Source organism: Toxotes jaculatrix, chromosome 10 (assembly GCF_017976425.1).
Source record: "Toxotes jaculatrix isolate fToxJac2 chromosome 10, fToxJac2.pri, whole genome shotgun sequence".
In the NCBI taxonomy this organism is placed as follows: Eukaryota; Metazoa; Chordata; class Actinopteri; family Toxotidae; genus Toxotes; species Toxotes jaculatrix.
In genome coordinates this window covers 11201224-11224884 of record NC_054403.1, presented here as the reverse complement: position 1 = coordinate 11224884, position 23661 = coordinate 11201224, and the positions used below count along the sequence as shown (strand labels likewise).

At 44.2% G+C, this 23661-nt stretch overlaps 1 protein-coding gene across 1 annotated transcript in view; it reads left to right on the top strand.

The window, feature by feature from the left end:
* unc5a (unc-5 netrin receptor A) overlaps positions 1 to 23661 on the top strand; it is a 122498-nt gene that overhangs the window by 86857 nt on the left and 11980 nt on the right. Inside the window, exons 6-12 of the mRNA XM_041048081.1 lie at positions 2827 to 2994; positions 9781 to 9945; positions 15746 to 15934; positions 16765 to 17064; positions 20174 to 20261; positions 20729 to 20897; positions 23135 to 23368. Coding sequence (XP_040904015.1) covers positions 2827 to 2994; positions 9781 to 9945; positions 15746 to 15934; positions 16765 to 17064; positions 20174 to 20261; positions 20729 to 20897; positions 23135 to 23368 — 1313 coding nt within the window. The remainder of the gene's footprint in view (positions 1 to 2826; positions 2995 to 9780; positions 9946 to 15745; positions 15935 to 16764; positions 17065 to 20173; positions 20262 to 20728; positions 20898 to 23134; positions 23369 to 23661) is intronic.

Genomic DNA, 23661 nt, shown 5'->3' with positions numbered 1-23661 from the left:
ATCTTATGCAGTTCTCATATTGAGGTTGTTGCTACTTGAATATTAATTACCACTTAAGATTGCAGTTACTCTGCCTTTTCAGCCAACAAAAGCTCTCAGTGGAATCTCAGTGGATTTTAGGGTGTAAGATGAATTCAAATCCAGGAAATATGAGCATGTGTGGAACGTGAGGGTCATGTATGGAGAGCTTTTGGATTGGACTGGATTTACCAAAGAAAACATTATCCTGTTCCCCTTACTCTATGCAAAAATACGTGTGTTGGTGAAATCTGCACACAACACATTACAGTGAGAAAACAACAACATTCGTTTACTTTTGTGCTGATTTGTATTTGTGTCTTTGCTTTAGTTTATTTAATCAAAGTACTTAAAAAAATACCCAATGATAAAAATGTAACAGACAGTAAAAGAGATCATTGTATTTTAGATCTTTGACAAAACCCTTCAAGTCATTTTCTTCAGGCTAATTTTGTAGGTCAGCAAACTGTGCAAACCCTGAAGGGGGTCCAAATGTTTAAATGGCACTGTATGACTGTCAGTGTAGTTGGAGATTGAGGCATGTGCACTTTCATGGTGAATGGTTTCAAATGAAATGTGTTAATGTGGAGCATGCCGTCAAAACACACATTATCGTACACTCTTCCAAGCCTCCAGCATAAAAATGAAAGAGCACAATTATTCTTAGTGTTGATTATAATTGATTAGCTTGTTGTTGAAAGACTTGGTCTGCAGATGAAGAAATCCAGAGTTGAAATGACTGTGGAGGCAAGAGCGTTCACCCTATTGTTTGCCCTTTTTTGTGTTGTCAAACATTCATTTTCACTGTTAGGCCCAAGAAATTCTGAACAAATTGCTGGGGCGCTTGCATGTGCAATTTTATTTCTTCCCATCACGCTTTGTGCTTGACAAAATGCCAAATGTATTACTATTGCAGTATTAATTGAAGTGAAACCATAACAGAAGAGGTCCCTGCTGCTGTTCGCTTATGTTTCTCTATAGCTGAAAAGAAAAATTCAGTTAGCTGAGAACATCACAGTCCAGCATGCTAGCTGATCTAGCTAGCTGTAGCAAGTCATAATAACCGCTACTTTTCAAAGTGGGTTCAACAGGGGGCTAGAGATGCATTTTAACAAGGCCTGGCTGGTGTGACTGCACTCTGTGCTAAGAGGTAATCAGGGGCCGAGTTGCCTGGCAATTTACCTCGCCGTGGCGAGCAATCAATCGCATAGAGAGGGCAAGGAAATGATTCAGCCACGACAAGCACAGGAGAGAGTTAGGGGGAAATTAGGAAGGGAGTATGTACAGAGAAGGAACGACAGTGCTGTTCAAGTCAATAAATCAGGAATCTTGCTATCTTGTAAGCTGAGGCAAACACAGTAGATACAGGAAGGAGCTGGCTAGCATTAAATCAGTGTGATTTGATGTAATTACCTTCCACGATAGAGCGATACAGCACCAATTTTGTGCCAATAGACGGTTAAAGTTTAGAGCATGGGCACTGGTTCAGCAAATAATAGGAATTCAGCATGCAGACTTTCTGAACTGCCTGAACTTTCAGTGTCAGATATAAAAGGAATAAATTATACAGTGTTGTTCTCTACAATTCAAGGAATACTTGAAGCTTGAAGAATGACATATAATGGTGTGAAATCAGTGGTGGACGTGTGAAGAACACAATCTGAATACCTGGAACAACCATTTATTTTTTAGTAGTCTGTTGGCATTTCAAAGGAGTAGGTGTTGCCTTTTACGTATTTATGACTATGAAAATTGGGATTCAAAGGTTTTATGTGTAACATTCGGAAAACTACGCCGGTGGCCAAACTGAAGTCAGCTTCCTTTTGCTCGTGCTCATGCTCGCGCTCCGTAGGTAGCTGCATGTGAGCGTCCTGGGCATTAGCTTAAATAGTGACAGCCTAATGCTGAACTAAACCACTGGATGATAAAGGGTTAGTAAACTTGGTGGAATATTATAAAAAAGATGAAGTGTTTCCACACTTCATTGACCTGTTACTGACAGTTTCCATCACAATGTGCTAACATTTCATTAACATTAAAATATACCTTTAATATTGTCAAGTAGCATTACTGTACTGAATGGGTCTGGCACTAACTAACGTTTGCTAGTGTTGCACACTGTTGGTGCCGAAGGGAAGCAAACGAGAGAAATCGAGGCAAGGCACTCAGGAGAGAGCATGAACGTCACATCCTTTGGATTTTCCAGGAATAGTCCTTCACATATAAATCAGTCCTCAGGCTGTTGTATTCAACAGAGAAAGTCGGGGAAGGTCTCGTTTTTAAGTCATGTTACAATCTCTTCACACATTGGCAATAAAATAGTGGATAATACATGTAAACAGCTTCACATTCTTACAATGGCCTTTCTTTACAGTGATTATATTCTGACTTTATAATGAGTGTTTTGAATAATGTCCTTGCATTACCTTGGTGAAATTTTGAGGGATATTTAAAATTACTTTGCAGCAACTGTGTCTTCCTCACAGATGCAGTCAAAGATGGCAAGTTGTCATGTTATTTTCTGCTCCCTGTTGAAACCATTTTGTTTCCACTGCAGTTGGCTGTAATTCCAACTTGGACACAGGAAGCAGCCCCCTTTTTGCTCTTGCTCTTCCATTAGTTCACCTTGCAGTGCTGAACCAAAGGGTGTAACAGCAGTCACAATTATTCTAGCGCAACACAGCTCTTTTCCTTGGTGCATGTCAGGTAATCCTGGCTGCTCTGTCCCTTCATCCATCCATCCCTCCCTCCAACCTCCTCCCTCCCTCACCCCTCCACCCCTCCACCCCCCCCGCGCTGGTCTGACAGTCAACGGCGGCTGGTCCACGTGGACCACCTGGTCGTCCTGCAGTGCTGTGTGTGGGCGTGGCTGGCAGAAGAGGAGTCGGAGCTGCACCAACCCCACGCCACTGAATGGAGGCACATCCTGTGAGGGGCAGAACGTCCAGAAAAGTGCCTGCGTGGCCACCTGTCCAGGTAACTCCCAGGCAACCCTATTTGTCCTGTGGCGCTTGGCTTCCTGTGGCTTCCTTTTTGCATTTTTTTGCATCTAGAAGTCATCAATTCATCTTTATGTTGGCTGCCCTTTTGTACCAGCACCTCCAGGTCTTTTCTTAGATGTCAGTGCTTCAGTTGTTTCCTGCAATTAGACCACTCACACAGCAATGTCAGAGCCTATTAGTCATCACAATAAGGTCTCATCCTGAAAGTGATTTATTATTATCACGCTTTGTTCACATTTCTCTTTTTCTTCTGCGCTGTACGCAGGCCCTGCTTTTATTTGGGAGACCTGTCTGCTTTAAGAGACATGGTCCCAGCCATGGCCAGCTAGTACATTTGTTATTGTTTGCTGCTCAAGCTATGTAGTAAATATGGGCAATAAAAAGCTGAATTATGGCGGCCTGTGTGCCATGTTTACGTGTGAGGAGTTGAGGGCGTTTCATTTGCCTGCCCGTTCTCCCTTGTGAGAGCGTCAGAGAGGCAGAGTGCCCTGCCTGATACTGAGCAACACATATCGATCCCTGGTAGCCTGAGATGGAAGTCAAGCTGCTTCATTTGCAGTCCCACATTAGCCCCCAGACAGAGGGAGAGATAGCGAGAGAGAGAAAGTGAAAGCAGGATAGGAAAAGGAAGGTGGAAGCAGGGATAGAGACAGGTGGAATCAGATACAGTATACAAAATACAGTGAACAAAGCCCAGAGTGAGAGAGAGAAGATGAAAACTGAGAAGTGGAGAAAGCCTGAGTGTGTACAAGAGCTAGCTCTTGGCTGCCAGCAGATCAGTCTGTGAACATATAGCTGAGGCACTGCAGCCATGCTGACCGCATGAGAAATCTCCCACGCTCAGTAAATAGCAGAAAGGGAAATCGAACACCTCTGGCAGTGGCAGCTTCTCCCTGTCTAAAACAAAGGTTATCTTCCTCAGTGAATCACAGTGTTGTGTTACACATCTTCCATGTAAAGACATCACTAGATGTCAAGCGTGAGTGTAAGTAACATGGCCTGCTGGAATACAGCAGGAGGAGGAGGAGGAAGACAAAAGGAAACACAGGAATGCGCGACGCTCTGCCAGGACGCTATCTGGATGGATTTGGAATTATTAGCGCTGGAGCAACGAGTAATGGAATTAGAGGGGTGTCCAGGGATGCTTGACATTCTCCCAAAGCAAAGCAGGATACTGACCTCCATGAGCTTAAAGAGATTAATGTCAGTCCAAGCTGCTATTGTTAGACCAAACCCCACCCTCTGCTATCTTTCTCTTACCCCGCAAGGAGAAAGTGTGTAATTTCAACCCTTAGGGTGCTGTGACTGAAATTGCATTGTGCCCTGTGAACACAGTTTGCAGAGACTTTGGGAGAGAAAGAACTCTTTTTTTTTTTTTTCTCTTGATGAGACGCTACAGCGACGTGACCCCGCTCACACCTCTATCAGTCCCGTTGTTTGGCAACAGAGGGTAGTCTCTGCCTCCTTTTCTCACTCGTTACCTGTCTCAGACAGAACATCAGTGGCACAGACAGCCCCAGCTGTCGGCACCCAGAGAGGCTTCCCCTCAAGGCCAAAGTCCACCACGCCAGAGTCTGGGGATGATGGGCTGTTGTTTCCAATCACAAGTGGCACCGCGGCTCCGTTGTGTACTCACAGACATGGCTCTGAAGTCCCCCAAGATGAACTGACTCCTCCCACCATTTGTCACCCAGCACACACACACAGGCCGGCAACGACAACCCCCATATACATCTGAATCCTCACTTTAATTCATCAAATACATGATTAACACATGTATGAATCATCATCCTCAATAGAAGCTCTCACATAAGAGTCACGCACAGTCAGTGAGGGGGAACAGATGAGACCAGCCGAGCACAGAGCATCCTTACATACTGGATAATGGCTTTAATTATCACTGTGCTTATAGCGTTCGCAGGTCTAATCCACTAGATGCACAGTAGATGGTGATTTCAGCCCATTTCAGAAGAAAGAGACTTGAGAAGAATGAATTACATGGGGAGCTGTAATGCTGCAGATAGACATCATGTTATTTATTTAGACATGGCTGACATTTGGATTCAGAAGCAGTGTTCTTTATTTTTTAAGTCGGCCTTGAGAGGCATTTTTCCTCTACAGTGCCTTTGTTTTTGAGCTGCGTTATAAAAATTGCATGATTTAATGCTGCTCTTGTTTCAAGAGTTCATTAATTATCTAGACTAAGATTCTTTGTTGATTATTAGCTCTCTAGTGCATTTAACTTTACAGCATTAGATCTTTGAAATGGGTTGCAGAAAAATACAAAAAAACATATTTTTTTTGCTGCTTATACTGTGTAATTTGCAGTTGCAGCCTGTTTGTGCTTTGTATAAAACACACTGATGGATTTGCTGTACTCCTCCTTTGGGGGAAAAAAAGATGCTGTCGACTGAATGAATATTCGCTGGAAACAAATCAGATTAAATTTGGAACCAACAACATGCAAAGGCTATAATTTCTCTCTGCATTGCCCGGCTAAGTCTATATATATATTTCTTGTTGAAATGCCGATGGCCATGTGTTGTTCCAAATTTAAAAAAGTAGCATGATTCCTTCAGAGTGGCGCTTAGCCACAGCCACAGAGGCATATTTTTCATACGCATAGTTCGTACGAGCTTCCACAGACTGACACCATCTACACCAGCCTGTTCAGTAACAGAACTCTCCACATGTCTATTCACGATGACTCTTGTATCTAAATGTGAGCTCCCACCTCTCATCAGGAAAGTGTGAAGCTAGAGAGGCTCATCTGTATTTTTGTCTAAATCTCCAAAGTGTTTAATGAGAGTTGGCGGAGGCCTGTGTGGCAGATCAGATGGGCTCCATGCTGGGAGAGACACAGGGAGCTGTGGAGGAGGAGGAGGAGGAGGCTGAGGCTAAAGCCTGAGGCTCAGAGCAGAGCAGATCAACACTTGAGACAGCGAGTAGCCAAACTATGCAAGAGCTTAATCTCCATTTCTCCTTCCTCTCTCTGCCTTCTCCTTTTCCTTTGTCTCCATCCCATCATATCCCCCCGCTGAAGTGCACATAATTCTGCAGTCCATCCCTCACCCTCCCATTGACTCTGCCCCTGCGCTGGCTTGTGGTCAGAGCCAACAGTGATGGCAAAATGTCAAATCATGCCAACATTTCCAACAAAGACGCACTATCTGGGCCAACAGCAAATAGTTAGTCTCCAGTTTTGGAAGCGACACAATGTCACCTGCCCCACACAACTGAATTGAACTGTTGCCTGATGTGTTAGGGAACGGCAAACAACCTGAAAAGATTTCTAACTCATCTGAATTATTTAAATATTGTACTGATCCCTCAGGCTTGCCAGAGGAGTCATGAGAATTCAGCTAGATGGAAAATAAACAGACTCGGGGCTGGTGTGTTTGTGCATGTACGTGTTGTACACATACAAGTTAGCACCCATATGTCTACTGTCTGCACTGCAGGAAAAAGTCGAATTCTACTTTGGGAGTAAGCATTTTTGTGACTCTGGATATTATCAAAAATTGTTCTAGAGACTACATATTTTATCCATGGAATAAATAAAGTTGGACTAATAAATGTGACAGAAAAACACATTAGTTCACTGCAAAAAGACGGTGGCCATCTGGTGACAGCCTTGCATCAGCGCTGTTTTTAATCATTTGGTGCCATTTGTTTTGGCTCACCCTCTTCATATCTCATTCTGTCTCATTTTGATTTGTTCTAGTGGTTTAGTTAACATAAGGGAGTAGATTGTGCTCGGTTCAATTATCAATTACATTCTAATATCACAACCAGGAGGAGAAAAAAAGAAAAAAGAGTTTTAGACGTATAAAACGTGTCAAAATTACAGAATAAGATTTGGTGATTAATCTCTGTTGCATCACCCACTTCTGTGGCTAAGCTATGAACCTCTTCCACGGGTCTGTGGTTTTTCTATGGCTTTTTTTTTTTCTTTCTTTCATCAGCCTTTGAACACCGGGATGTGGGATGGTTACTGTGCACACATGTGTGCTGACAGGGCAGTGGGAGCAGAGGGATGGCCTGCTGATCTCAGTGGTAGGCTACTTGTCTACCTCCTCATGCTTCCCTCAAGGACACAGAAACCATGGGTGTCCGATGATCTCGGACTGTATCCGTCAGTAGCCATTGTCATTTTCAACAGCAGAGCCTCAAACAGGCCCTCCTACCGACCTGTAAAGAATGGTCGGGTTCCTTTTGCTTCTCCCCTTGACAACATGTCCAAATGGGGGCTCGCCACTTGGCCATTGTATTACCATCCCTCTTCAGAGACCTGCCTGACCTAAAACCTGCGGTGCTGCAAGATTGAAAATCAGCTGTGGTGCCTTTTGCAGCAGCACTAACAATCTCTCTCTGGGGATTTGATAAGGAAAACTGTGGCTGTGGATAACAATTTTCTTATGTGGATTCTGAAAAAGTAAAAGGACGAAGGTTTGTTTCTGATTTCAGCCTTAAATTTGAAAAAAAATAAAATAAAATCAAGGAAAGTGTCAATTTTCTTGCTTCACTGCATTTATTTTAACCGCTCACTATCTTTCCACTTCCTTTTATGCTGTCCAAACATTTATTTGGTCTCTGCTCCTGTGAAAAGCCTCTTCTGTGTCTGAAATAGTTACAACGTATGTCTCAAGTCAGACAGGCCATCAAGGACTGTTGATGCATCTTCATCTTTCTTTGATTTTCCTCAGCCTCGTCGCAGTGCTTGTGTCTCTCCACATTATCATGAGCAGCACCCCGTTTCCACTCCAGTCTCCTTGTTTGAAAATGTTATTTGCATGGCCATTAGTCTTGCTTTGTGGTGGAAAGGAGAAGTAGAATTTCATCACCTCATCAGGGCAGATGTTGATCTCGTCTCTTTATTTCACAGCGGTGTGGATAAACTGAGGGGTGACATAATATATTCATTAGGATGTAATTCGCTATTCAATCATTCTCATTCCCAGCCTGGATAATCAGCCCACTGGCCCACGGATGGGTCCACTCAATGCCAAACAAGGACAATTATCTGATTGGTTCTGCTCTCCCTGCCAAATGGATCCGACTGCAAAGAGGCCCGAGCTGTGTCAGCATCCCACCACACACACACACTCACGCAAAAACCCCCTCACATTCTCTAGCAATCATTTTCGGACACACATGGACAAACATGCAGACTAGTGTGGGAGCAGGGTCTAATTCACACACCTGTGCCTCCGGTCTGAAATGCTCGCAGCAGCTTTTAGCCGGTTTTCCAATTGGGAGACTTGCTCTAAAACCAAATGAAATCATTACTTCGTACAGTTATGCAATAACTGAATAACATCTCACCCTCTCACTTATGTTTTATTAACCAAAGCCTCAGACCTGCAGCAGGTCAGGCCTTCTCTCTGGGGGTCAAGCCCCCTGCACTCTTTATTGCTAGGATTAATGAGCACTAAGGTTTCCTTGCCCTTAGGTCAGTCAGGAGGAGGGTTTCTGCTGTCACAGAGGTGTGCATGTACGCTGTGTGTGTGTGTGTGTGTGTGTGTGTGTGTGTGTGAAAGAGAGACAGAGAGCAGCTCTGATGATTCTCGTCTGGTCCCGTTCACCCTTACATTTGGGAGAGAGAAAGAGCGAGACAGTGGTGTTTTTTTCCCCATGAGAGCTCATTACTGCTCTTTTTCCCCTTAGCCCTATGGCAACCTTCCCCAGGCCAGGCGCTGTGTCACTCTCAATATCACTCCCACCCACTCCTGGCCACAACGCCAAATTACCCCCACCTTTACAGAATGGCGTCCCTCTCTGCGTGTGGTAAAGCTGCAGATATTTCTTACAGCGGGACACGCTCAGAACTATTACCGGCCCATTTCCATTTGTTCCATTTAGCCTGTGCTGATGGTGGTGTGTTTGAAGTTATGGTTGAGGCTGCAGGTGCAATGTACATTCATCTCTGCTGAGAATAATGCCACCTGGACTGTGTATTGCATTCGGATACATTGCAGGTAATGGTCATGTTGCTACAGTAACGGCTTGGTTGACAAAGAAGTCCAACAAAGGCAGATTTGTTTTCCCTCACAAATGTTGTTGTTTGGTTTGTTTGTTTGTTTGTTTGTTTGTTGGAGAATTTTTAAATAGATATTTGTGTGCGCTTGCATGTTTAACAGTAGACCAGAGGGCCATTTCCCAGGGGTTCAATTCTCCTCCCTGTACAGTTTTATTTTGTTGACAGCTGGGTCTACCAGGCCACAGCACCTTCCACAGCACCCTTATACCACTGGGGTTTAGCTTAGTTGCATCTGATTTCCATGTTGAAAATAAACAAAGAAAGCAGAATAGAGACAATATGGCTCTCCTCAGCAGTTTTACACGCTTTGGTTTCCCTGTGCATCTGCTGGATTTGAGTGTGTGTAAGTGGATTTGCATGTTTTTATAATGGTTTCCCTACCAGGTTTCCATTTTAGAGCAAGTAAATTTGCACAGGATGGCAACAGAGTATTCTACCAGTTGTTCTCATCTCACACGCAAATACACCACTGCTTTTACACCACTGTTGCATCTGAATTTTGCTGTGTAAAGTTTTAACATACATAACTTGTTGTATATATGCCTTGTATAACTGCATGTAAAAAAAAGTTTGTTGTTTTGTCGAAACTTTTCAGCATGGTTTCCGATCAATAGTCTATCCCTGTGAACTAGAATATAAGTGTTTGAAGTGAGTTTGAGTTTTTGCTGGTGTGTGTGTGTTTGTGCTCACTCGTGTTTTTTATATTATGTGTCTTTGCAGTGGACGGAGGCTGGAGCGAGTGGAGCAAGTGGTCGGCGTGCGGCGCAGACTGTTCGATGTGGAGGAGCAGGGAGTGCACCCAGCCCTCACCTGGCACCGGGGGCAAACACTGCCAGGGGCTCGACCTTCAGTCTCTCAACTGTACGAGCGAGCAGTGCCCACAGAGTGAGTGCACTCCCACTCACATACTGTAAACCATACTCTCTCTGTTCAACTCATTGGAACGATAGGAAAGATACAGTATCGCAAGGTATTTTCTTTAACCACTTTTCTGCAACAGGATCAGTAAAATGCAGTTAAGTTATATATTTGCTTCCTATAACTGAGCTGATGTGTGGCAAAGGAACACTCTGAAATCAATAAATGTGCTCAAAACAACATTTGAGAGCTGTAGCCAGAAAATACACCTCTGATCTAATAATAAAAAGAAGTGTGAAACTCTCAGCGAAAGTTTATTCAGGGATTAAAAAAAAAGCATGATAATGGTTCAGCAACAACCTTCATCAGATACAATGACAAGTAGATCTCAAATGATACCTTCAGAACAGATGTACAGTATTAGCATCAATTAGCCCCTGAACTGTGGCAGGCAGGGAGGAAGAGAAAGAAAAGGCTCTTCCCTTCACTCTCGTCATATTTTTGATTACAGTTTCCACTTTGGCAAGAAGAGCAAGAGTGTCGTCGTCCTCTTTTTATCAGATCAAATAAACATTTTATGTCCCTTTATGGTGTCAGCTTCCTGTGATAGATGATGAGTACATCTTACAAAAGGTTCATAAAGGGAAGAAGTCCATCTCATGAGACACTTGTACCGACAAAAGAATTGTCTGCGGACCACTGCTGACTCGTCTCCACCTGCATGACCTTTTTAGACAATCAGTTCTAATTAACACTGGTATGGCGCTTGCTGCTAAGATAATATACAATCTTTTCACCTGCGTCTGCACTGTGATGCTCTCTGACCTATTAATAGAGCTGAGAATTAATCCATCTCTCTTCTGATTAAAACACAACCTGCCAGATAAAGTGCCGCAGGTCAAATCAGCCGTGAAAACTCACATGACCACAGTGAATGTGCGCTGTGATTTTTCTCGCTGTTCATTTTTATTTATTTGGTGTGCATACATAGGTAGCTGCATGGCCAGTGTGTATTTCTTATTTGTGGAAATCAGCCAGTGCTCTGCTTGCCACTCCCCATGTGTCATTAAAAGGGCATGTGCGTACTGTCAGGATTAGAAACCGCAAAGCTGTTACTGCCCGAGACGGCAGCTGAGTGGAAAGTGGCACCACAGGGTCCACGGCCGACCAGATGGACATGAAGGGAGAGCTCTGTCACTCCCCACAGATATCAAAGACAGAAAGATATTGCGGCATCCCATCTAGAGATGATGAGTCTCAAGGTGGCATCTCATAGAGAAAATGTTATAAATAGTGCGCTTTCAGCCTGATCAGCATGGTAAATACAGAGTTTTAATGGAGATTCGGCTCACATGGGCCAGTGAATTAATAAACTGAATTATGTATTTTTCACTGATTGATGTGATCAGATAGACCGATGCATGGAGAGCGGGGGCTGAGAGCTACTGTATGTGAATGATGCGTCGTGCATATGTGTTAGCGTGTATGTGTCTGCGTGTGCACACATGTGCACGTGTCAACCGAGAGCTGAGTTTGGCTGGTGCAGTGAACCAAGGAGCTCAGTCGGCCCATCATCAAAGGTCAGCAGCTCCTCCCCAGAGAGGCAAGATATATACACAAAGATGCCAGTCATTGTTCCTCAGATGTACACACACACACTCAGTCACACACACACGCACACACACGGAGTCACTCAGTATTTACACTGACAGTGCAGAGCGGAGCGCTGGCCTCTGAAGAATGCCTGTCCCAATCTGTTCCCAGCAGATGTGTTTCCATAGACAATTGCTGTGTGAAGTATTATAATAAGCAAAATAGCAAGATGGTTTTGGCTTGTCAGCAACTCCCATACTTCAACCACGTCTGCAGGCTATTAGCTGAGATGGAAAACTTCTCCCTGAAACAAAAGGCACCCTTCTCTTCTAATGTGATCGAACAATGCAACTGCAGAGTAAGCCGTAGGTACTCCGCAACAAAACGTCCTCTGTCTGAGGACCTCGCAAACATCTCTAATCTCCCTCATTAGGACAGAAATGGCATACATTAGAGGAGGTTATTGTTTTGGGTATTGTATGTATGAGAATCAATGTGCGGCAGCAAGCTTTGTGTTACAGCTCTAAAATAAACAGATCTGACCCAGGCTGGATCATTTTCATAAAGCAAACAAGTGAAGCCCAAGATGAAGCAACGCAAAATCTGTGCAGGGGAATAATAAATACGCTGGCAGCATGCCAGAGCCAAAATGGCAGACAGGTGTTAGAGGGCACAAAAAGGATAGTGGGAAAAATAATAGTGCTAGTATTCTCCAGCACCGGAAATTAGGACAACATAAAAACAATTATTTGGCTTAATGTGTGTAATGAAGGTAATGAACCTAATTTGCAGCGGCACCCCGTTTTGGGGGGTGTCGCAAATGATCGTGCGAAGCCCATGAAACTATTAATCTGTCTTTAGTCTGTTTTTGTATTTGGGGGCTAATTTGGTGGCGAAGCAGCTGATGTTTTCGTCATGGGTTTGTTTGTCAGAGTGGGGTCACAGGCGGCATAAAAAATGGCTGAACATTTATTTTGGGCCATATTTCATCAGGACTCGCTGAGGGATGGGACGACTGTATTGTGGAGATAGTAATGGTCACGTTCACTTTGAGAGTTTTAGTAGCCATATTTCCCTGACCTTAAGAACTCCTCAGTTATTCATCTTCAGGCGAGTGACTAGGATTGGCCATGGGATGAAATATATTCTCAGGTCTCTTGATAAATGCCCAGGGAAGAGGCCCAGGAGGCTGCAAAGCTTTTATTTATCAATGCAGGAGAGAGAAAGGAGCAGGTAGAGTGAATTGAGGACTATCAGGTGCAGACATTGTGCTGACTGCCAATGCAGCAAGAGTCCAAACTTCAACAGGGGCCAGGTACATCGCCTCAGAGGAGATGAATTATAAGTCCGTACCGGCCCATCTCAAGTCAGAAACTGATCCCTAACCAGCCAGCCCTGGAGCAAGTCTGAGCAGCCGCACCAAAAGCTCAGGGAGAGGGGAACAAACAGAGATTGGCCTGGGGTCAACTCCGACATCCACAGATTATCCGCAGGCGGGTGTCAGTCATGCAAAGAGGTCACACACAAAGGGAATCAAAAGTTCTTAGCCAGCAATTACATCAAGTGGAAATGAACGATGGAGTGATGGCTGACAGAGGAAGCGAGGGCGAGAGGTAAATTGATAGTGTGTGTGGAAAAAGAAGGAGAGAGAACGAAAGAGGGCAGCGTTAGAGGGGGACTAAAGTAAAGCCCATCCAATTATAAAACCTGATTAGCTATGTCAATTAAAGTGTGATGGATGTCCTTTCAATTATTGGCTGGCATCATGAAAATCAATGAGAGGGGCCAGGGGGAGCTGAGAGCAGTTGCTGGTCAGGGTTGCAGTGAGCACCGGAGGATCGTTTCACTGTGACACCTGGTGGGTCAGATAAAACTTCACTCAGTGATGCTCCGATAAGCCACCAGAGATTACAGACAAAATAGAGAGAGCGAGAGAGAGAGGGGAAGAAAGAGAGAGAGAGACAGTTGTCTGATTGACTGACTTTATTGTCTGGGTGCTAGAGTGGTGTGTGCTGAGGGAACGGAAGAGCCAAGATACTGGATCTTTGCATCTGAGGTTAGTTAGGTGCCTTTGGTTTGCCCTTAGAAGGTAAACAGCAACCGGCCAATCTAAGGCTATGTTTATCCAATCAGCAGAACCCAGTTGGCCTGTCTCCTTTGCTGACGGGTGTTGTTTTGTCTTTAGTCAGACTGCACATCTCTCAGTAGACTGCAGCGCTAAAAGTCCAAATATCACAGCCTCGTCTGGCCTTTGACTCACCAAGACAATTGGATTTGGGAACTTTAATGAGAGGTTCAGCCATAGTCTCTCCCACCCCCTTTTTTTTTTTTTTTTTTTTTTTTTTTTTTTGGAGCTCATTGTGAAAGGTGTAAGGTTTAGTCAGGCTGCTTACTTTTAAGCACCTCTATGCTTCCCCTGAGGCAAGAGAGAGCGAGACAGAGAGGGGAGTCAGAGGAGAGAGAGGAACAGGCAGGTTAATGGACAAGAGGGGGAGAGGGGGAGGACAGGTGTATGTATCTCTTCATGCATACCCTGTGCAGATGTGCTATGTAATGTCAGGAACATGACAAAAAAAAAAAAAAAAGGCGATCTCGTGTTTGTCTTCGGCCAGTCATTCACAACTGATTATATGTCAAGAGATCCCCGGCATTACAAAGGGCCACCATAGAGCTTGGCTGAATATAATCCCGCTGCTTAAGGTATCAGATTGTACTGAGATAATCACCCATGAAATAGATTCTGGCATTTCTCTTAAAGACTTGGGTATGTCAGGCAGCTTTGTCCAGAGAAATTGATTTTTCAAGACGAAAGGAGAAAGCGAGGACAAATGGATGAAAAGTGAGAAACGAGACACAGAGAAAGAAAAAAAGAACGAACAAAACAATCCCTTTTTTGACCACTCTCTCTGTTTCGTCAAATTTGAGTGTTAGCAGTCTGCTAATTTAATTGTGCCATTCTCATGTCACAGATTTCCTAACACCAATTAAAACTTGTCAAATCTGTATTTCCAAAGTGGAGCCTGGTTCCTGTTAGTAGGATTACACAGTGATGAAAAAAAAAAAGCAAAAAAAAAAAAAACCCAGCACATGACAGTTTTGAAATATTCATCAAAAAATGTCGTGTCTAATGATAATCAGGTTGATTTTGACACAAACCTTTTGGACGTGTTATTGCTGCTTATTGCTGAAATGCAAATCATGCAGACTGTCAGTCACAGGCACATGCTGTCTCCCTGTTAGTTTCTTTTTTTCTTTTGTCCTTCTTTAATTCTAATTTTCATTCTTGTACGTTTGCTCCTCTCTTCCTGCCTCTGTCCTCCTCCTTTTGTTGTCAACTCACCACACGCCAGCCTGCAGCACTTTAACCTTTACTGTTGTTCTCCATCCCTCAAAGCTGCGCTGCTCAATGCGTCCCCTCCTTGACTGTGTTCAGTTGACAGCGCTACGCCCCCGTGGCTTCCCGTTACAATGGCCCTCCACAAAGGCCCCAGGAGCATCCTCCACCTCCACCACCAAATTCCCCCAGCCCAGGGAGACAGCCATAGCAAATCCCATTCTCCTGCAAAACACACACACACACACACATACACATACAATACATACACACAAATGCACACATTGATGTTTGCCTGGGCTTAGCTGTCATCTTCATACTGTACTTTTGGGAGAAAGATGCTCCTATGCTTTTGAGAGAGAGAGAGAGAGATGTTCAATAACATGAGGTGCTAGAATTTCATAAGCAAATCCTTCATTTTTCCACTGTCTCTCTTGGGGGTGTTGTGTGCTTTAGAGAAGGAGAGAAAAAGACAGAGGAGAGAAAGAACATGCTGGCATAAGATATATTTATCCAGTGCAGAAATAAAGTAAGGTAACCCGCTACCAGCTCAAAAACCTGCCACAGAAACCGGTTCTATCTCCTTTTCGATTGTCCACAGGTTGCCATTGTATTTTGAGACATTTAAGATCAAGGCAGTTATATAATATTGCCAAAGGCTGGCTCTCTTAACCCTGCATCAAACAGTCAGAGACAAAGTCAAGCAGCATTAGTTGGTATGTAAGGACCATAGAACTGATTTCTGTGCTATTAAACAAGGTCCTCAAGTGTAAGCTCTGCACAGAAGATATTAAAAGATGTTGCAGCACCACACGTTGGTATTACCATTCAACACCTGAGGGGATTTTTCAGTCATGATTAATAATTTCTCCTCCGTTGTTTTGTGTCCTCCCCTTGCAGCTGTGAGCGGGGCCGAGGACGTGGCGCTCTACATCGGCATGGTGGCGGTGGCCCTGTGTCTGACGCTGCTGCTCATCGTCGTGGTCCTGGTTTACCGGCGCAAGAAGGAGGGCCTGGATGCCGATGTGGCGGACTCCTCCATCCTCACCACTGGCTTCCAGCCCATGGGCATCAAGCCCAGCAAGCCAGGTGTGTGGGCACCACGGCCACGCAGGCCTCCCCCCCACAGCAGTAGGACACTGTTCTTTGTTCTACCCTCCTCTGTGCGTCCATCGGTCTGTCCGTTTGCCCACCATGACCGCACAGCACTCATCTACATGTACCACTGATCCTGTGTTTGTTTGTGGTTGTGGAGGTGGCGTGAATGTGTTTACAGTGGTTTGTAGTCTGAGCAAGATGTATTATGTTGTGCGTTTGTGTGTGTATGCGTGTGTGTGTGTGTGTGTGTGTGGCGCATGTGCTGTTTATTTGCTTGCCTGACACATTATGTTTCGCCACCACCTCATTGTCAGGAAATGTACCCACTCTGTTTACTGCCTGTGTGGAGCCTCTGAGGTTTACCAGCGAGTAATAGAAATACAACTGTCTGAGTTGGATGGAGATGGGGAACTGGGTTGCAGTGCCTGTGATTCACCGTGAAAAAAGCCTTTATACATTCTGGGTGCTAAGCTGTATCTGAGTTCTGTTTGGAATTGATTGTGTGGTTGCTAAAGAGACAGACAGAGATAGAGAGAGCGAGGGGAGGGGAATTGACTGGATTTGGGTGGAATTTGTGTTTGTGTATTGTCAAGAATCTGTGCGTGTGAGTGTTCTGTTCTCTGCACCATGTGTCTTTTCCTGTGTTTGCTTCAGTTTTCTGTGTGTGTTGCGACAGCTTTAGAGAGTGTGAGTGTCTCTGTGATGTATGAAACACCACCAACCCCCCCAACCTCCCCCCCCCACCTCCCCCCTTCCGCATTCCACTCATGGAGATTCACACATTTGCTTTTTGTCTGTTTTCTTTTTTATTATTTAAACAGAGAATTCCCATTTGCTCACCATCCAGCCTGATCTAACCACCACCACCACCAGTTACCAAGGCACCCTGCGCTCTCGCCACGACACCACCGGGAAGTTTTCTATGACCAACGGGCCTCTGCTGGACCCGCTCCCCAACGGCTCGCACACTCTGCACAATGGCAAGCTTAACTCAGACCCTGCTGAGTTTGTGAGCAGGCTGTCCACTCAGAGCTACTTCAAAACGCTGCCACGCGATGTGGCTAACACCTCTTATGGGACCTTCAACTTCCTCGGAGGGAGGCTGACCATCCCCAACACAGGTTGGTTCCTCTTTTAGTTTCCTGTAGTTCAGTTCAGCTGGTTTGGACGGAGAACCAAAAGACATGATGCTGCCTTCTAATTCTAATCCAGTTCATGTTCTCATAAACCAACCATGAGCTGTAAACATAAAGTCATATGGATTAACAGTTAACTCATTCATGGGACCCCACCATTCATTGGTGGTCATCCTGTATCATAATGTACCCATGTGGGGAAATCAAATGACATCAAGTCATGCAGCATATTACTGCAACATAAGAGTAGCACATAAACAGCCTTCTCTGATGGTCACACAGAGATCAATGAGAAAATAATAGAGAAACACTGACAAATGTGCAAAAGCAGGCTTTTTCTTTTAAATCCTGTGGTCGGCCTGCTTTGCTTTCACGTGTCACATTACTTCAAGCCTCCAGCTCCTGCTTTTGTGAACAAGTAGCGTGACCATTGAACCAGATCAGAGCTAAAACACAACTTTGGTTCTTGTTTCCTTGGTCACCTAACCTCTTTGTTCAAAGCAGTTCAAGGAAACTCTGAAACATTAAATCAATCTGCTGACCATCAGAACTGGCAGGGAAACAATCTACATAAGCAACGTAAAGTATGTATTTATGCAGGATCATTTGGTAACCACGGCAACATGGATGCTCATCAGCACATTTGAGGGGACTATACAGTGACTATTCCCACAACAGCACTATACAGTGCAATATTACAGTAGAAGACTCTTCTCTTCTGTTCAGTGTTTTATGACATGAGGTCTACTTTTGAGATGAAAATGCTCTTAATCTTTTTTTTTATGGGAGCTCTTTGTGGCAGCAGAGGAGACAAAAATAAATAAAGAAAATAAAACACGTACAGTGCAGTAAAGTGCATCTTGAACTAGTGTCAGTCCATGTAGCGCTAATGATGCTGGTCGATGACAGTCCACCAAAAGTGTCAGATCGATGAGCTGCCTGCCAGTAGGTGATTTTTTCTGTTTACAGCTCTGGGTTCATTTGTAATAAGGAAACAGGAAACAGACCAGAACTAAAACAACATAAACAATGTATAATTTTGTTCTGTGTCCGGACCAGTTTATTGTTTCCTACAGTAAAAACCTTTATGATGTCGAAGTTGGACAGTTAAAGTGCAGGACAGTTTTATTCAGACATTGTTTCAGGAGACACAGCATTAGTCTGCACAAGTCTGTGTTGTGTAAGGACAAGGAGATTTCAGTTATCCTCTACAGGATGTTCTGTTTGCTGCTATACTTCAAACAAACCAGAAAAGTTCCATCTAAGCAGTTTAACATCTGCTGCTAAATTGAGAAATATTGAGAACCAGTCAGTTTTATTCACATTGCACATTTCATAGATTGTCATTGCTCTTACATAAAAAAAAGAACATTTACAGAAACTTTTATTACACCTGCTTTAATGCCCGTGACTGGACATTAACAAGGAGAATTTATCAGTAACAGCTGAGTCCCATAAATGTCTCACTGTCTCGTTGAAGCCGACCCAGACCATCCAGCCTTTAAATCTGGTGCGTGTGGGTTTCTTAATAGGTTTGCACCAGGATGCCACACATAAAAGTGTTTCAGTGCTTCATACAAAACAGCTTAGTGCACAGGCTGTATTTCTGTCTGCGATACAAATTAGTTTACAACCATTAGAAGGAGCGAGATGAGACCGCAGAACCACACGAATGGCTTGTGATTAAGGTGGATTGTGTGTGCAAGGGTCACTTGTTTATCTCAAAAGTGACTAATCCAAAAATTAAATACAATGACCACCATCTATGCTGCACAGCATGAAGCATAAAAATAAATTCTACTACCTACAAAATGCGTGGCAAATATATCCTGCTTTGAAAGATTCCTGGAATAAAACCTAGTACAAATTATTCCAATTAGGCTCCTCGCTTATGACGGAGCTGGTTGAATTTGTAGCTGATGCCCAAGTGTCAGTTGTGTGCTAAGAGCATAGACAGAGGAACAGAAAGAGTCCATTAAAGATTAGTCTTATAAAAGATATAAGATGTCCACTATCATTAGTCCCCTATTTTGCTTCCCCTCTTCACATTAGCTGAGTACAGAGTTAATATAATTATACTGGAGGACAGTGTTTTCACTTGACTCATTGTAGGCTGTCCAGATTAGCCGGTGACAGTGCCAGTACGGCAGGATCTTGTGGGAGGAAAGGTCTTTTTTTTTTTCCTGTTTTCCTTGCCATCAGTCTCTCTCTCTCTCTCTCTCTCTCTCTCTCTCTCTCTGTCTCTTTCTGTCTCTTCTCTTTGTTTCTGTTCTGCTCTTTTACAGATATTTTATGCATAGATTAACTCAAAGCCATGTAGACTATACCACGCATTGGCACCCATCTTCTCATTGAGACACAGAATGAAAGAAAAAAAAAAACGCTGCACTCGCATGCATCCACTCAGGGGAGATATACTGTCATTTAGCACATTTTCAGAGCGGGCACATGGAAGACATGGTTTATAGATTCAGACAAGGCTCTGAGCGTTCAGGCACCTTCGCCTTATTCAAACAGATGTTTTTATAGTGAACAGACCCAGTTTACAATCCACGGACTGTTAAGATTGTGTCACATAGGCACTGTTTGTGCTACATTTTAAATAGGACTCTAAGTGGCTGATTTGGCATGAGAATCACAACATAAATGCCACAACACTCAAACTACCTCAATAGTTCTCTCTATTCTCCAAGGTACATTCCTTCCATCTCTTGGGGAAGTGCAATTTTCCTAGAGTAGTCTGTTCCATGGTCTCAATTATCTACTTGGTGGCAGACGGAGGACATTTAAACTGCGATGCAGTGTGCGCTTTTGTCTCAGCTAATTGTTGACCATGGGGACGTGTGCCGCCTCGCCTGCCGGTGCAGAGATTTGCATCTACTGCACCTGACGGAGGCTGCCTCTGACCTTCAGAATAGATTTGTTTTTTGTTTTTTGTTTTTTTTTGTTTTTTTTTTTGCAGCCGTACAGTTTTGTTGAGTGGGCTGGCTTCCTTTGTGAGATGACAAAAGTGTTGTTCAGTGAGAACAAATGAGCCTGTCCCCCCCACATCCTCCTTACCCCCCCTCTCTCCCTTTGTTGTTATTTGCATTAGGAATCAGTCTGCTCATTCCTCCCGAGGCCATCCCCAGAGGAAAGATCTATGAGATTTATCTCACTGTTCAGAGGAAGGAAGATTTAAGGTGGGTCTCTTTAACACTGCCTAACTGGCAGTCTTCCCTGGATGCCACTAGGCTGTTTGTTTTGATGCTCTACTGTTCCATTAGGAAAGGCTTAAGAGTCTGCACTGTGTAGGAGGGATGTAAATAAATAACATAGCCTTTTACCAGGATGTGCACTATTTAAATTAAATGAATTGTTTGGAAAACACTGTTTATCTGGCACGCTTGCATTCAGTCTCTGAAGGCACAGCCATTGCAGTGTGCTGCGATAGTGTTATGTTATTACTCAGTCATCACAACTTGGTCCAGCCAGTCAGTGAGTCCAGCATGCTTTCATTATTCTCTGTTACAGCTGCTAGATAATTTGCAGAGGTGCCAGTATCATATCCTGCTTACAAGAGACCAGTAAATTCTCACTAATAACTCGATGAGTAAAAGCTCTTGATCCCGATTCATTCCCCTCCCTCTGTCCTCTCTCCCTGGTGTAGGTTGCCCCTGGCCGGCTGCCAGACCCTGCTCAGCCCCGTTGTGAGTTGTGGCCCTCCAGGGGTGGTCCTGAGCCGGCCAGTTATCCTCAGCATGGACCACTGCTCTGACGCATGCCTCGATAACTGGGCCGTCCGCCTCAAGAAGCAGAACTATGAGGGCGCTTGGGAGGTGAGACAGCACTATAACTCTAGCACAAATCCTCGGTAGAAAGACAAAGTTGCCATCCAGTGAATTTGTAAAGTCTTACTGAACTCACTGAGAGCGTTCCTTGAAAAAGTACACACGTGCTCAGCAGTGACTGGAGACTGGAAACTGGAAACATGCACTGGAAAGCACTCAGTGCAGTGTAGCAGTTGTAGTTCTGGCCCAGCACTCATTCACTCCATAGGGTTTAAATTATATTGACCATCAGGTGTTTTCTCATTGGGTTGGAACAAAAGCCCGGAAGCACCGGCTCTCTCCAGCTCAAGAGTTGCTAGGCAACATGTTTCTCAAAACAGAAATTCTCTAAGCAAATTACTGATCCTCAAAGTACTCTTCTGAGTGCTCCTTGACCAGTTTTGACCACTGCTTCCAATTACAGAGTTCTCTCCCCATTTTTCTGCCCATGAAATTTGAAAGTAACCAGAACTGCCGTACTCCAATAGGATGGAGTTGGAAAGAACCTTTGGTGTCACACACACACACACACACACACACACACACCCACGCAAACAAACACGGTTTGAGGCAGCATACCCATCTCAACAATCCAGAGAGATTGGAAAGGGTGCTGGTGGGCTTTGAGGTGTTAGTAGGTCTTCTTTCATGTTCGATATTGTGCATAAATTATTCAGCCTTCCCATGTGTGGCGGCGGTGGGGTGTCTGTGGGATGGATTGGCCTGTCTGAGGCAGAGGTTAGACCAGCACTTTTAATCATCGGCCGGACCAAATATAGCCCAACGGCCTGACTGCGCGGCCACCAAAGGAAAAAGTGTCAGGTGGACGAGAGAATGAGAGTGGAAACAAGCACAGAGCTTGTGAAGGGAAGGCAAATTGAAAGAAAGGAGACAAAGAGGGAAAGGCAAAGTGGACAAGCAGGTAATGTAGATGTAGAGGAATGATTGGAATAAGTGGGAGATTGGAAATATGGCTCAGGAAAGACGAGGAAGACATAAAGAGACGGGGAAAATGGACATGCAGAAGCGGGAAGAGTAAGAGAAATGAATTGCTTGTAGAGTGAGCGCTCAGTGGTGTAATTGAGCCACCTCACTCTCTGCTCCACTTCGAAGAAATATTAAGATGATGAAAAAGTGAGACTCCATTGTGGTTGCATAGCAAATGAATCGTGTCAATACTAATTCTATTGATGTAGATGGTGTCTGGTTGAATCGATCCTAGAGGGGCTCACTGGGCATTTGGCAGGCAGAATGCACTCTTCAGCTTGATTGGCTAATGGGAAGAGTCAGTCAACTACCATGATGGGATTTTAGAGAAAATGTTGTCACCTTGGGTCCAATTTGTCCCCATCAAATTAGCCCAGAGAGCAGTGGAATTATCTCATAAAGCTATCCTCTACTGTGATGGGATATTTTCACAAGTCTGTCATTTTTTTTTATTATCGGGATGCAGTTGTGATACAGCATTTCAGCTCTGTAAGAAAGCAAGAAAAACGGAAATGTTGCTTCTCCGACACAGTTAAATTTGTCCTGTTTTTCATCCTTGGCAAATTACAGAACCAATTAATTCTTGGTTTTGCCTGTTGCCATGTTTTGTTTTGTTTGTTTGTTTTTTTTTACTTTTTTCTTTTTAACACTCTTCCTCAGACAACAGTGTGGTTTTGCAGATAAATTGGCAAGTTGTTTTCACCTTTCTTAACAAATCTCAGAGGCTGAAGGAAATTCCGGAAATCCCAATAATCCGATATTTACTGCACCTCCGCAGTCTTTTCTTTCTCCAGAACCATCTATTCTTGCCAGTAATCTATTCGAGTCTCCTTTCATGTCAATTGAGTACCTCGTTCATGCATTATTAAGTAAACTGATGGTGTTCTATAGGATGTGTGTCTTTGAATGAGCAGATGTATGTCTTTGTGTCAGCATGGACTAAGCATACTGCGGTGAAAAGGGAATTGGAAGCAAGAACAAAGAATCCTCTTTTTTTTCCTGATCCAAACTGTTACCCAGACACTTATGTAACATTACTCTAAAGACCTTTAGCTTAGATGTTACTTTGTCACACAGCAGGAGGAATAGAGTTTAGGGCCGTGTCCCCGCACCAAGCCACTTCCCTAAGAACCCTTTTACAAACCCACACATACACATATCTGGTGCCCAGGCAAACACATTACTTCCCTCCTATATTAATTGGGTGCTTGACCTTCCATCCACACCTTGTGTTTTTTTCTCTGCCTCGCCTCCACCAGGACGTCCTGCTGATGGGGGAAGAACTGGTGTCTGAGCCCTATTACTGCCAGCTTGAGGCCGAGACGTGCCGGCTGTTCTCTGAGCAGCTGGGCACCTTCGCCCTGGTGGGAGAGTCCCTGCACATGGGCGCTGCCAAGCGCCTGAGGCTGGTGCTCTTCTCCGACGCGTACTGCTCCACGCTGGAGTACAACATCAGGGTGTACTGCATGGACGACACACAGGACGTCTTCAAGGTAAATTGTGACAAATGCAGCCCTGCCTGTTATCCTGTTATTCTGTTTGGATGGCGGTTTCTCAGGCCTGAGATTGCATGGATCGGGTGGTTTCACATCAGCTGAGTGATAGGTAGGCTATTATGTGTAATAGCGTTGTCTGTCACATTGGAAGGTTAGTAGGAATCATGTAGGAGTTAGGCATAGCCATGGTAAATTTAACAATACTGCAGGCTTGATTACACCATGTGCAGTTCAAGAATGTGTGATTTGTGAAGCTGATGCTCCCCCCGAGTTTATTGAAACAATGCATA